At 39.3% G+C, this 15,079-nt stretch overlaps 1 protein-coding gene across 1 annotated transcript; it reads right to left on the reverse strand.

Annotated features, from left to right (window-relative positions):
• Positions 1 to 1,052: 1,052 nt before the first annotated feature.
• On the reverse strand, positions 1,053 to 13,247 carry LOC104268059 (protein-glutamine gamma-glutamyltransferase E-like). Its single transcript, XM_009876308.1, has 13 exons — positions 13,162 to 13,247; positions 11,559 to 11,726; positions 11,009 to 11,251; positions 10,338 to 10,456; positions 9,694 to 9,822; positions 7,980 to 8,157; positions 7,679 to 7,814; positions 6,686 to 6,789; positions 5,962 to 6,207; positions 4,925 to 5,230; positions 3,341 to 3,498; positions 3,008 to 3,141; positions 1,053 to 1,200 (listed from the first exon to the last, which is right to left on the reverse strand). The coding sequence occupies exons 1-13, from the start codon at positions 13,169 to 13,171 to the stop codon at positions 1,053 to 1,055; spliced, it is 2,079 nt and encodes a 692-aa protein (XP_009874610.1). The 5' UTR covers positions 13,172 to 13,247.
• Between the last annotated feature and the right edge of the window lie 1,832 nt (positions 13,248 to 15,079).

Here is a 15,079-nt window from a genome sequence, read left to right on the forward strand (position 1 = left end):
ACGGGTACCCTGTGCTGTGTGGTGGAAGTGGGGGCACAGAGGTGGCCCTGGGCACTTGTTAAGATTTATTGGCTTCCTGGCCCAGCAGTCCAAAGTGCAATAGAGCAGTAGCTTCACTTTTCCTTCACTTCATCTACACAGAGTGTTTTCAGTCAGAGATTGAATTGCTGTTGTACAGTTATTGGCCATAAACCAACTTGCTCACTTGGCTGCACCTAGTTCACTTGTTCCTGCAACCCAGCTTTTGGCCTGTACCTATCCTTCCATAATGGGTTTAAGTAAGCTTTACTAAACTTGAACTCTCAAATATGATTTCCTGATGATGACTGAAAGACTACTCTGAAAAAGGACTTTTTCACAATCTATAGGGAAGAATTCATAAGATTTAAGACTGCTCTCCCTTTGATTCCCAAAAGGACTTTCAGAACTGCAGAACAGAAACATGCAAAAATATCATGTATGTTGAGCTGGGTAATTATCTCAACATGTTTGTCCGATGGCTCTCAAATTGGACACCACCCAAATTCCTTTCGAACATTTCTTATGCCTCATTTGGTCACTGTGATTTACCAAAAAAAGGAAATAAAAAATGTTAGGACAGATCTTGCAGCAAAAAAAGATAAAGCTAAATGACGTAAGTCATGCAACTCTTCCTGACTACTTTCTAGTATCACTGTTGTAGGAAGGAGAAATGTCACTTTGAAAGTCCACTGTATAAGGCTTTGAATGTGTAAAAATGAGTATATGAATGTTTGTGCAGAGACATCTGGAGCCAGAAAGATTGCTTTCCAAAGAAAACCAGACAAAATCAAACAAACAGTCTCTGGATAGTAGGTAACACGATATTTTTAATAACAGGGACACAACACTAAATAATCAACTATTCCTCGGTTTATTTAAAATTACAACGTAAAATCTTAATTATATGATGTTGATAAACCCTTATCAGAGATTTTGTTTTGCTAATTCTCTAGTTGTTTTCTTGTACAAGATTTCTTATGACATTTTGTTGAATTTATACACACGAAGGCCATTCATTGTATATCTTCATGTTAGTCAGTCACATTTACCATCTTAAAGGTCTTGATATCCGCGAATTTATCACAGGAGAAATTAACAAGTAGATGTTTGGGACCTGTCTCAAAAGGGATGAGTTTAAACTTTGTACTGGATTTCTCCCTGGGTTTCAGTGGTGGTATGCTAAAAATAGGAAACAAAGGCAAAAATAAAAGCTGAAAACAGGCTTATGCATCACGCCTGCGTTTCTTCACTAACATCTCCCATCTTAAGTGTTCCTATCGGTTCAGCGTAGGATGGCCATGAAAAGACCATAGATCACTTGGCTATCCGATATGTATTTAAATACTCAAGTTTTTGCATTAGGGTCTCTCCCAAACACACAGTGCAGTGACCCAGATAAGCATACAAAGCAGGGGCATACTGGTATCATATGAGATAAAATTTCATGCACTATGTAGTCAGAGACCATGAAGAATGTTAATACAAACTCCCAAATTAGAATAGATTGTAGCACCAAGAAAATCTCAGTGTTTACACAGCAGGGAATTCTGAACGGAAGTTAAAATGTTTTAAACCATGTATTTTGTAAATCTTGGAAACTCAAGTGTATAGTTTCCCCCAACAGGCTTATCCTGTCATATTGTCTTGCCTGAGGATAAACTCATATGTGACAGACAACATGAGGTCACTAAATTCCCTTGGAAAGCTTATAAATTATGGGATAGATCGTTCCTAGTTGCTCAAGCACACAAACAGCATTGTTTGTTTGTGTATGTGTCTATTGAGCTGAAGAGCACACTCTCGTATTCCAGGTGTATTTTTAAAAATAACTGCATTTGCTAGCATGTTGACATTTGTGTACAATTCTGTATGCCTACAAAGTGAGAGACAGTCTAAAAATTTAATCCTTTTGTTTCAGTTGTGAAATACTGAAGGAAAAAGACCAGATACAAAATTATCAAAGGATAAAATGCTTGGATCTATAGTAAAAGAAACATATTTTATTCCAGTCTTCTGATTCACCATCTCAAGGCCATCCAATAGGTTCTTGACTCTGTTTATTAATCTCCTAACATAATTATTTCGTGGAGTTCTGAAAGGAGAACTTGAAAATCAGTGTGCCTGTAGTTCTCAGTTTGGAAAAACCTTTTTTTTTTTTTTTTTAAATATAAAAAAAAAATCCAACCCAATCTATTCCTGCCTGCCTCATGGATTTCAGCTGTGTTCAAGTTCCAGGCCTTAGTAAAGTAAATTCAGTCATCCAGGGAGTAGCTGCTGGTCCTGGTTTAGTCTGTTCTTTAAAAGCTGTCCTCCTTAGTCATGATTTATTGAGTCTGGAATAGCTATGCATCATGCCTACTTGGGGTTGTACTTTTCAGAGGTACTACCCCTTGATATTACAACCTGTGTCTAAAGAATTTGTGTTCATTTTCACTCCTGAAGCCAGGACACTGGTGCATCAGTTTTTTACAGGTATGTCTGATGTAAACGCAAATTGTTTAGAAGATTAGACAGGAAGATTGGCACCTGTGCTATATTTAATAAAATGAGGGGAAAAAAAAGTCCTGGTTAATACATGCTATTATTTGGGTATAGTATGGACAGAAAAGTAATGTATCCTTATTTTGGCTATATGATCAGAACAAGAAGGTTCAATTCGTCTGGCCTATAGCAGCACAGGCAACCTCATGACTAAGCATGGATTCTTTTGCTGGAACTGTGAGGTCCTGCTAGGTAGGCAGGAAAAAAATTCTGTCCAGTTATAACAGCAATTATTTGACCTCTCGAACTATGGAGCCAAAGCCTATCTTAGATGAAGAGCTGGTTCAGAGCTGTGTGCTTCATTACGGGATGTACATTGACGGGCCTCTCAAGTTACAGCAAGAAGAAAATGCTGTCTTATCCCGCTGTTTGGTTCCAAGTCACCCAGCCTATGTTTTCACTTAGGTACTTTCAAAAACAGGAAGGAGACATTTCTCAAACTTACTCTATCTCAAGGATTCCTCTGAGTAGGTCGTTGCCTTCTACTTGCAGCACACAGTTTTTCACTTCTGTATCAATCGGATTAGTAAATATTACTTCCACATCCACTTCTGTATTCACTTTTGCTTCACCAAGTACCTGTGCAAAGAAAACGTTTGAAAGGCCAGGTTCTCAGTATTTATTTCTGTCCAAGCCTCCTCAGTCATCAATTATGAGGTGCTACCATGGACCATGGCAGAATGTGAGCAGAACGTCTCTTTCAGGGAAGAACATGCTTATAAGGTTCATTTTCCCCTTCCTTTGCCACTGCAGTTAAAGAAAAGGGACAGCAATTTACCTGTATGTTGATATCAGGATTGTCCAGGGTGATGTCTCTTTGCACTAGCACTTGAATCCCACCATCTACATGACATAAAGCTGTTACCTGGATCATGTTGTCTGTAGTTAACTGCTGCTGATATTCAGTATATGGTATCTTAATGGGAAATTGTTTCTCTGAAAGAAAAAAAAATAGTTGATACACACTTTTATAAGCCCACAGAGCTTCATATCTGGTAGTAGTGTCTGGGGTTAGGGGCTGGGCTGGCCACTAAACAGTGACAGATGCTCTCTAACCCTTTTCTCTTCCCAAACGAGAAGGGAAAGGGAATAATAAGGCAGAGAGACTGGAAAAAGGAAACTAATCTGCCTTTAATAGAACAATAATAGTACTAATAAGGAAATAATGAAAATAATGAATGATATACAAATATATACAAAATCACTATTGAATCCAGCTCCCCTACCCTGAGAGGAATCCCCACTGATGCGGCAGAGCAGGCGACCCGAGGGAAGCCCCAGGCTCGGCGGCAGAGGGGAACCAGACACAGGAGCTGGATTTGGGAACTCGGGATTGAGATCAAAGGCAGAAGAATGGACAGCATCCTCCTTGGATGCCAGCCATTGAAGAAGAGTGGAGCAAAAGAGCTTGATTCCTCAGATTTGTACCGAATATGGCATATATGGAATGGAATACTTTTCTTGGTCACCTGTCCTGTCTGTTCCTCCCTGGAGGTGCAACATTTTACTTCCTTGTAAACCCTTTTACTTCTCAGCAGTCCCAATGTGGCACGCAAGATCTAGCAGTGACCTTGGTCACTACAGGAGCAAGTATAAGCAAGAGCCTTTCTGCATCCCGATCCCTGGCAGTAACTATAAGCATCACGTGTTACAAATTCTCGTAGCAGATACTGTCTGTAAACACATGCTGTTAACGTCAGGAAGTGCAGTCTCTTAGAAGAGACCTAGTTGAAAAGTAAAATCACTGAACAGAATTGATTCTGTTTATCTCAAACCAGGACAATTAGTATTTTCCTTTTATGTTATGTCTGGGCCTATAGAGTGATTTCTTCAATGCTATTGCTCCCCCATTCCCTACTTGCTTTCCTTCCAATTGCTCTGAAAGATAAGACAGGTGTAGTTTAAAGAGTTTACTAGTGCTATTCCATTTGTTATGGGATATGCTCTGATAGGCCTCATCAGTCTTACGAGGCTCTACGATTAGTCTTATTTGCGCATGATATACAGAGACGAGTTGAATGACTTCTTTACATTTCTTTTTTCTTTCCTAGCCCTATCTGTTTCTTGCTATCACGTGTTTTTACAGTAGTTTTCATGCTGTAATTCAAATCCATACTGGATGGGAGGTGGTCTTCCCTGTCTACAAATCAAGGCAATTCCACGTTTTGGGCCGTTTGTACAATAAACATCAAGTTCAGAAGAACTGTAGAGTAGCTATGTTGCATGCACATGCTGATTTTTTTAAAGAATGGCTTGTTAATGTTTTTTTTTAGAAGTGCAGTGTATTTTTCCCCATCCTTTTCTGCCCATTTACTGATAAAACATTTATGCAATCGTGTTTAAAAGTTATTTGAAAAGTTACCTTCCTTAGGAGACAGAGTGACAGATATAGAGTCTTTCCAGATTTCATGAACTGGCCTTCTAGTGTACACAGTGCTCCAAGCAGTCATATTTACATGAACAACCCTAGAATCAGACTGTAAGTTTGCAAGAACCAGAATTAGGTTGAGATCTTTGCCAACTTCTAAAGGGCCAGCCACTTTGAACTTCCCTGAGATGTCAGGCTTTTGATCAATTTCCTGTGGTGTCGGTGCTGTAGGATCAAATTTATCCTCAAGTCCCAGCTTCTTACGGGCTTTTTTAAAAGTATCTCTTTCTTTTTTAGACCCTGTCAGAGAGAACCATGAAAATTATCTTCAGCAGTTAATATGCATTTCTTATGTCACATGACTGCTAGAGACAAGCCAGCAGAGCATAGTATCTGTACTTACAGATGAACAGAACCTCTGTTTTCCACAGCAGTAAGTAATGCCACTGCCCCTCTACTAGCATTTTTTTTAATACAAAAGCTTAAGTCCAAAGTTTCTCAGTCTTTTCATTTCTATCCTTGTTTATAGTTGTAACATTTAGAAATGTAAATTCTAATTTGCTAATATTTTTTCTGCAATATCAGACCCAGGGGTCCGAGGAGTGTACATGCTGTTTTGACCCTTTGAAAGAGTTGTTTTTCCTGGGCCTAAGTGCTGATTTAGCTTAGGTTTCACTAATAGGCCTTTCATCCTGCTGTCAGATATCTGGGCTGTAGACTAATTCTCTCAAAGTAGAAGCAGTCAGTACACTTTAGCAGTAGGCAGGTGGAAAAGTGAAGGCTTTAATCAAACATATTTGGATTTGCCCTACTAAAGTCCCACAAAGCAGCTCCATATCAGAAAGGGCAAGGCAGTGTTTTTTCTCTTTACCTTCTCTTCCCTTTTCCGTTAGAACAGAATAAACAGAGTATAACTTTTGCTCCTACTTTACAGATGCCCAAAATTGCCCACTAAGAGACTCCTACCCTAAAGTGTATATACGTTTGGAAATGAAGCAGCTATATAACCAGAAGAACCAGTTTTTATTTACCTTCTTCATATTTGTAATCATTGGTGACATCTACCCGATCATCTCTACCAACAGCCTTTGTGCTGATGAACTGGCCAATTACAGTAGATTTAGAGAATATTAATGTTTTCTTTCCAGTTGTGGGATCATAATTCCAGTACATACAGTCTGCATTCACTTCTGCAAATACAAATGGGCCGTCATAGTCCAGATCCACATCTCCTTCTTTGATGGCGTTCCGTGAGGCAGGACCACACTGATAAATTCCTACGGCATCAAGAAAAAATAATTTAGACCTCATCAGCTCTTTGACAGTAAGCAGATTACTAGACAGGTATCTGTTTATCAATGACTCCCGAATTGCCCAGTGCTGTTGTCCTATTCTAGACCTTTCATCCACATAAACCCTCATACCAGGCCAATCATCAATGTATCTTGTCTTTATTCTGAAGGTACACTTGATTAATTTTATATTTTCCCTTGATTTTCAAGAGGTCTGGATACCTACATTGGAAATACAGGAATTTCTGCAAAAGACTGCTCATGCAAGTCTAGTTTGTTTCTTGGCATCCACAGATGATCTGAGGCTTTTCTACTGCAATAGATAAAGTATTCTCTTCTCCCACCCTCTTTGAGTAGGATGAAAAATTACTTTTACAACGGTTTTACTTTCTTTTCCTCTTCTCTCTGAGAGTGACTGACCTTATAAATTTTCAACATTATTCCTAAACTAAAATCTACGTACCTCCACTTTCTTCTTGGGGAGTTGCATCCAAAACTTGCCATCCGCTGTATGAGGGGCCCAAGTCACTGCGGGAAAACCAGCTTTCATTCCACACATGGAAATTCCTACATGCAAGAATGAAGAAAGTAAGCTACTAAATTCCTCTTCACATCCATTAATCAGCCATTGTAATTAAATGTATTAAATGTATTAATTTGTGGAAGCTCTTATCTGAGACTGACCACTTCTGCTCTCATCCTGACTGTATTAACTAGATAGGAGCTGAAAGCTGCATTGTGGAACAGATGTAAATTTTCAAGGACGCAAAACAAATTTGTAAAATTATACAAAATGTCTTGAGCCTATTTTTCTCCAAAAGCTCTGCACATGTGCACTTCTTTAGTTTTAGCTGTTTTCCTTATAGCACAATGCTACAGTTATACTCATCATTTATATTGAGTCCAGAACAAGCAAGAGGACTAAACAAGGCAAAAAGTGAGGGACTGCAGGTGTTCTTTGCTGAATGCAAGCTTGTTTGAATTGCATTTGATGCTTAACAGTGGCAATAATTACATTATTTTCACTACAAATTATGTCACTGCGAAAAAAAACACAAAACCCAAACAACAAAAAAACCCCAACAGGGCATCCAAGTCTGTTTAACTGTTACAGTTTATCAAAAACTCTTTTTGAAGAATAGTTTCAAGCTAAGTCAAGCCCCACTGTTTGATATTTTCAGTGTACTATCAGTAATTTTCAGTCAGCTGTGGCATCATAACTGTAAGTTTGTCTGCTCTGGCTCCAGTTAGCTATTGCATCTTATGTCACAATTCTCTGTTTAAATGAGAAAGAGTGAAACCACCAAGTTTAACAGTATTATTCTGTAGTGTGTGTGTAGATATTTCTAAGGCAATTTTTAAGAAGATAAAGCATTTGTGATTAGAATCTATATTCTGCACCTGAAGACTCTGTAGGCATTGATAGAGCCTAGTATTACCTATCAGAGAGCTTTACCATATGCTGTCAGCTCCTCTGTCCAAATGATTTCCAGAAGCATCATAAAATTCATCCACGCGCAGATTTCCATCTGCATCATGGGCAGAGCTGAAGTTTGTAATTGTACGAGTGGGAATCCCCAGACATCTAAGCACTAAAGTGAATGGAAAGCCATAGTAAGAAAGGAGTACTTCTGGAATATGAAGTTTTATATAACATACTAATGTCTTGAAAGACTTCTATGTAGGAGGTATTAATATCAGTGCTTCTTTTAACAGAATCTATGCAGTGTCTATTATTTGCACAAAATAAAACATACCTGTAGTCAGTACTGCTGCAAAAACCCAACATTGTCCATATCTAACAGGCTTGAATCCTGATTTCTTCCAGTTTTCCAGGATTTCACCACTTCCAGTCCAGCTGCTTGGACTTTTCCCACCCTCATAATTGCCACTCCAGTTTCCTAGCAGCACCCCTTGGTCATCATTGGCATTGACCTGTAAAAATATTCACCGAATGTCTGATCATATAAATTACGAATTTACAGCAGAGGGAGTAGCAGTAGGAAAGTGCACAGGAGAAAAGCCTTGAATTACTTTATAGTGGACAAAATTCACTGCTTGATGCTGGCCTTCAGAAGTAAGTCTTATCTTTTCAGGGAAATGAAATGTTTCCGTTCAAGAAATGGAGAGCACTTAATCAACATTTCTCTGACTCCAGTACAGTAGCACCAGGCAAGAAAACAAAACTCAGTTTTCAGTGAACTCTCTTGACATGAGGTGGCAACTTGACCTCTGTATGACTGAAAGTACATCATTCAGCTAAGCTTTCAGAATGTGCCGGGACCTGGCAGTGCTGGGCTAACAGTTGGACTCAATGATCTTAAAGGTCTTTCCCAACCTAAACGATTCTATGAAATCACCAGGGGAGCAAGGTCAATCACGACGTAGTGAGCCTTCAGCAAATTTACATTAAATTAGGGAAGTGGCTGACACACACATGGGGCATAGTCACCTTGAAATTCTTGGGTACTGTGTCAATAGAAACCTCATAAAGTTCAGGAAGAAAAGTTGTAGATTTCAGAGCTTGGGGGATAATAACCCCATGAATTGGTACAAGCTGGGAAGCAGCTAGCTGAGTGGCAGCCCATCTGAAAGAGGCCTGGGAGTTACAAAAAATGCCATATTGAATTTGAACCAACAGTACTCAGTTTGTGGGAAGGCCCATGCTGGGCTACGTTGGGAAAAATGTGACAGAGAGATTGAGGGAAGCTATTAACCCACTTTAATTATTCCTAGTGAGGCTGTGCCAGGAATCCCAACTCTAGTTTCGGGTCTCTCAGTTCAAGGTGATGTTAAGACACTGAAGAGGGCCCAGCAGAGAGTGCTACCCTGAAGCACACAGTCTAAAAGGAGAAGTTGAGAATACTGGGCTAATTGAGTCTGGTTGAGAAAGGGGTAAGGGGGAATGTAATACAACTACTTGAATGGAGCACAGTAAGTTGTCAGAGTCCAACTTTTCTACGTTCTGGCAGGTTATATAACAAGAGGCAACAGCAGAAAGTTGTAGCTTGGAAAAATCATACTTGACATAGGAGAAAAATTCCTTTCTCAGAGGGTAGTGCAGCTTTGGATGGCTGTCCAGGGAGACCATGAAACCTGCATCCTTGAAGATTTTCAAGGCAGCCTGACAAATTCATGGCCGAGCTGATTTTTTACCACTGTAGTTCCACTTTATATGGGAGATTGGACTAAAGACCTCCAAGGGACTGGTCTCTCAACATACCACCCTGTGTCTTATGTCTTATACTTTTGTTTTGACTACTGAATAATAAAATGATAAGTATCAGAATTACCAGAGATGAGAGAAATCTGGCAGGCTTACATCAGACAACTGCCTAGGTGTTTCTCTAGCCCACGTTTCTGGTGTGTACAAACAGTGGCCTCAACTTTTCTAAGTGTCTTCGTACTTACTTTCACAAACTACTTTAACAGAACAGTTAGCAGTTTGGACTTTATGAACATGTTGCTTACCATTGCACTGAGAACACGGCCCAGATATTTGGGGTCATTTCTGTGTGATACATCTGTGGCAGGATCCTGACGATAATTTAAGCTTCGATCCAGCATGGAAAGGCAAATGTTGAGAACATCTCCTTGAAACTATGTTATAGAAATAAGTTAGTGTTTTGGAAGCACAGATTACTCTACAAAAAAAAAATCAAGATAAGCGGAGCCATATGTGTGTTTAATGTTTTTTTTGGATTTTTTTTTTTTTTAATTACCTGCTGCAGCTCATCCAGGAATGACTATGTAAAAATGTGACCTCAAGAAACTGTGAGGTTTAGAACTCAAAGAGCTTTTCAAAACTTGGAAACTGTGGTCTTAAAGCCAGGACTTAGCCTCTTAGCATTGCTATAGTACTTTACTACTCAGCAGATGCTACGGTTACTGCTGGCTGCACCTCTGAGTCCTCGGTCATATCACTGACTAGTCAATTGCAAATCCTGATATTAATCGGCATAACAGGGCTTGGCTCAAGTTCTGATTTCACTACCAGATTCCTGCTCTTCAGAGGTGTATGCAATGAACGGGAAAAAGCAAACAAGCTCTGGTCACCCAGTTCATGTGAAAGCCAGACCACGAAACCCTATCTGGTGTTTCAGTGTTGCATTTACCTGGCCAAAGTTCCATCCAAAACTGTTGATATGATTTTTATTGCCTGCAAAAATGATGCCAAACTCTTCTAGCACATATTCCTCACAGTCAGCATTGTTAGACATGAATACTTCATCACCTGAAAAGTCAAAACACAGGGTCTGCGCAACCACAGTGGGCAAAATAAAACAAGACCTCAGGAGCCTTAGTTTCCACCGATAGGAATGCTTGCACACATCTACCCTTTGCTGTTCTTGCTGTTATAAATGGATTATGAAACTCAAAATTTCCTAGAATTAGAGAAAGGGTGTCTGAGTGAGGACGGAGGTATGACACTGTCAAATCTGAGAGAAGATGGCAGCTGGGTAGATATGACTCTCTTCTTGATTCTACAGAGATGAGACACAATCTCTTCAACTTGTGTGGAAGTGGGGAAGCTCAGGTAAAAGCAGAACTTGGTCTGCTTAAGCAGACCTTAACGTTTTAGGGCAAGGAGCTTTCCAGTATGTACATGGTACAGAGATGACTTTATGTACCATAAGCTCCTAAGAAACAGTTAAGTCCTTTTCTCACTGATGCATTATGGTGAATGTTCATCTCTGTTAAAGTATAGATCAAATGGGGAAGGTGTAAATATTAATTAAACTACAAGCAACTTAATTCTTTCAGGGAAAATTCAACATGTTCTTACCTGAAGACCAAGGGTTAAAAAGCAAAACAAAAGTGCCAAGGCTTTCTGGAGAGGAGTTGCCACTTGAAGTAGTTTGAACACTCAACTTGTAACGTCCAATGACAGCATTAGGTGGGCTGGAAATGGAGATGCTTATGGAGCTGGAACTGGTAGACTGTAGAACTGCACTCCAGCTCTCCTTGCTCACTGTGCTGGAGATACCAAATGTGGCCTGGGTCTTAGCCAGCTTTGAGGGTTTTGGACCTTTTAAGGAAAATAAACAACATTTTTTTCCCCCAGCTTGCTGAAATGGAGATTTAGTCACCAACAAACTCTGCGGGGATGTAACCCCCCCCCTCAGATGAGTTTGTGACATATACTGGAAACTGAAGGAAGTTATTACTGCTAGCTCAGATGGCAGCAATACAACATACACTTCAACAGTTCTGTGGCTATGTGCATCAGCATGCTGTCTCGGAGGCATTATTTTGCTGCCCTATAGTGCATATCAATCCAAAATAATGTCATGAGGCAGCATTACTCCTTCTGTGAAAGAAGTTGAGAGCCATACCTGTTTCTGCGATGAATGTGAAGTTTTGCTCAGGCTGTTCTGTTCCATCGAAAGTGACAGTGAAGGCCTGTCCTCTCCTTACAATCAACTCTTTGCTAGAAAATTTACTTGTGTGGTGCTCTCTTGCATTTTCTTTCAGGTGCCAGTTGGTACTTGGCTGCGTTGCAGCTATGAAAAAGTGAGAACAGCAAGAAAACTTGAGAGTACATCCAAAGAGGAAGAAGCACAGACACCCTCTCAAGAATTGCATGCTGGTTTCTGTGGGTAACTAGTACCTGTGTGAGGTTTTCACCAAAAGTGGAAAAGATTTTTTCCTTTTTTTTTTTTTTTTTGCGAGAGAGAGAGAGAGACACTCTGCCTTCGCAGAGATTATCTGCATAATTAAATGTAGAAGAAGTGGTATATCGAGTACTAAAGAAAAAGCAGAAAGGAGAGATCTCTGAGAGAACTGAATACTTGTAAGTTACTTGAATAAAGCCTCTGACTGATCTCAGCTAATTTTCCCAAGGTGTCATCCATTCCAAGACATGGTGTTATGCTAAGAGGTACAGCCTTGATGCCTTTGAATAAGAAATAAAAAAACCTGACTGAGCTGAGAAACACTTCTGCATTTTAAATCATGACATCTGATCCCTAGTCCCATTTTACATGTCATGTACCTCTGATATAACCGGCAGCTGCTACCTACTGGAAGCACCTACCAAGAACACGTTCGTGGACACTAGGCTGTCATTTCGCAGTGGGAGAGATGGCAGAATTGGAGAGAGAACACTACTAGAATAGTGTATGTGAAGTAATATTTTGCAGAAAACTCTTGCATGTAAACTATGGCTTCAATCAGAGGCCAAAGAATAAGTGTCTGAGATTAGTTTGGCTCTGACATCATCAGAGCCTATGGTGGGTTCTTAAGTTGAAGATAGCTAGATGATGTAAATGAAATGCAGAAGTGGTGCTGAGAGGTGGGGAATAATTGTTTATAGAAAGGTAAGGTTTGAAAAGCAACATGGGACCACTTATAATAATTATTAAACTGGTCGATTTCTTATGTATAAATATTAGCATGTAAGCAAAAAAAACCCCACCCAGCACCACAACAAACAAACCTCCAGGGGACAAAAAAAGAGCCCTAAATTTTTATATCCTATTTGCCTTAACTTCAGGTTTCAACCTTCTCTGCTCATTGTAACTTCCCTCAGTCTTTGCAATGATACCTTCTTCAACTTCTGTTTTGCTTCTTTCTCTTATGTCATATTTGTCAGGCTCTCATTTGCATTTATCTGACTTCAAATAGCTGCAGACTTTGTCTTCCTTCCTATTTGCAAAATATAAAATTTTTACATCAGATAATATACTTGCTGTCCTAAATCTCATTCTGATAAGCTTGCTTTTCCCATGCTCATGATAACTGGAAAAAATGCAACTCCTATGAAAATCCTTCTCCTACCTCTAGATGCAAGAATTTTCTCTTCTTTTTTTTTTCCCCCAATCACAGCTCTTTAGAGAAATAGTGAACTTTCAGTGTCCATTACAGAACTGAATATGAGGTATGGAACTAAGAAAATAATAAACAGAACACCACAGAAGGGGTTTCTGCCTTGCTCACCTTGGCCCATATCTGATCAATATGTCTTGTATAAGCAGCCTCTGGAGCTTTCCTCTGAATGGCCTCCTCTACTTCTGTTGACTCAAGCAATAGCTGATGCCTTTCATTTCTTTAAAAGTCTAGGTGTAATGTTGCCCGTTTGCAGTATTTCCTGGGGCGGGGTGTAGGAGGGTGGAGCTTGAATAGCCTTTTTTGCTTCCCACCTTTTTTCTGACAAACAGGACTTGAGGATTCATTTTTCATTGATTTTTGATCTCTTAATCCCCACATCCTGATCTTGTTTCCTTGCAATTTAACATCTGAAGTTTGGAGAATATTCATACCTAACAGTCTAGACTTGTTAAGAGTTTCTTAAAATATTAAAAATTTTGAGGATTTCTGCATTTTGTTGCTTTTCTTTCTGTTATAATGATAAAATTATAGGAATAGCATAATTCCTTCTCACACTACATTGTTTTTCATTTGGAATACTTCATGAGCAATATTTACAGTGACTTCTACTTTAAATTAATTCACTGAATCCATCGTTGTCCTGGAGCTGATTTTTTTCTCCTGCTGCATTGCAGTAATTGCAAAACAATGAGCACACTATTGCCTGTGCCACAAATTTAATCAGGCCAAATTTAAAGAACAAATTTGTCATTTATCAAATGATTACTGTTTGACAATGTTAAATAGACAAGCACTCCATATCATATCTGCATGATACACTGCAGAGATGATACATACATACATTTGTGACGCCATAAAAGATCTATTACTGTTTTCAGCTGGTACACTACTGTTTTGTTGATAGGATATCTCTGAACATGCAACTGGCAATGCCAATTTGTGTACAAAAATCTTTTGCTTGATTTCAAGGAGAGTGATTTTTGCTTATGCTTTGCAGGTGGCTCCATTTTTTCTTAAGAAGGAGAAAGACTAATTCTGACACTTTTATGAAACAACCTGTGAAATGTCACATACTCGATGCACAGTCTTAAGGACACCTCTGAGTCATATCCATTATGCTGTATCAGTCACAGCTATACGCCTTGCCTTAGTTGTCTGGGCTCAGTATACACCAGCCCAAAATGTTCTGTTTTCGAGTTTGGGTCATCTGTCTTCAGTAATAATATTTAATCTGAAGAGGGACCATAGTTTTATCACGTGCAAAGCTCAGTTGTGATGTTAAAATTACAAGACTTTAATTCTTAAATTTAAAAATTGTTTTGAACATGTTAAGTCCAAACTTCTGTGGTTTCATATATGAAGCTACACTCTCTTACCCATACATTTAAATTCACTTAAATGACACACTAACAGCTTCAGAATAAATTTGCTTTATGATTCAGTGTATCCTTGGATACATAGCAAAACGTTTCTCTTTGTTATAAAAATTAGTTATTGTTGAAAGAATAATAAAAAAAAAAGTCAGTGATTATTAACCAAATAGCTGCCAAACTTACCTGGTCATGTGTTTCATCCTTTCTCATGTAATGGCTATAGTGTGCTGGATGTCATTGTCCTATGTGTCAATGGCATAATTGTTCAGGGTATTTGGTGGTATGATAGGATAGTTATAAACTTGTTAAGAGCATAGATTACTCTCCGTTATTACTCTTCAAGAGTAACAGTTCAGGAAGGACAAGGAACTACTAGAGAGAGTCCACCGCAGGGCCACTAAGATGCTGAGGGGACTGCAGCATCTCCCAGACAAGGAAAGGCTGAGAGAGCTGGGTCTGTTCAGCTTGGAGGAGACTGAGGGGTGATCTCATCAATGCTAATAAATACCTAAAGGGCAGGTGTCAGGAGGCTGGGGTCAGACTCTTCTCAGTGGTGTCCAGTGACAGGACAAGGGGCAATGCTTGCAAACTGGAAGACAGGAGGTTTGACATAAATGTCAGAAAATACTTCTCTTCTGTGAGGGTAACAGAGC

This window comes from Apaloderma vittatum, unplaced genomic scaffold (genome assembly GCF_000703405.1).
Source record: "Apaloderma vittatum isolate BGI_N311 unplaced genomic scaffold, ASM70340v1 scaffold5359, whole genome shotgun sequence".
Taxonomy (NCBI): domain Eukaryota; kingdom Metazoa; phylum Chordata; class Aves; order Trogoniformes; family Trogonidae; genus Apaloderma; species Apaloderma vittatum.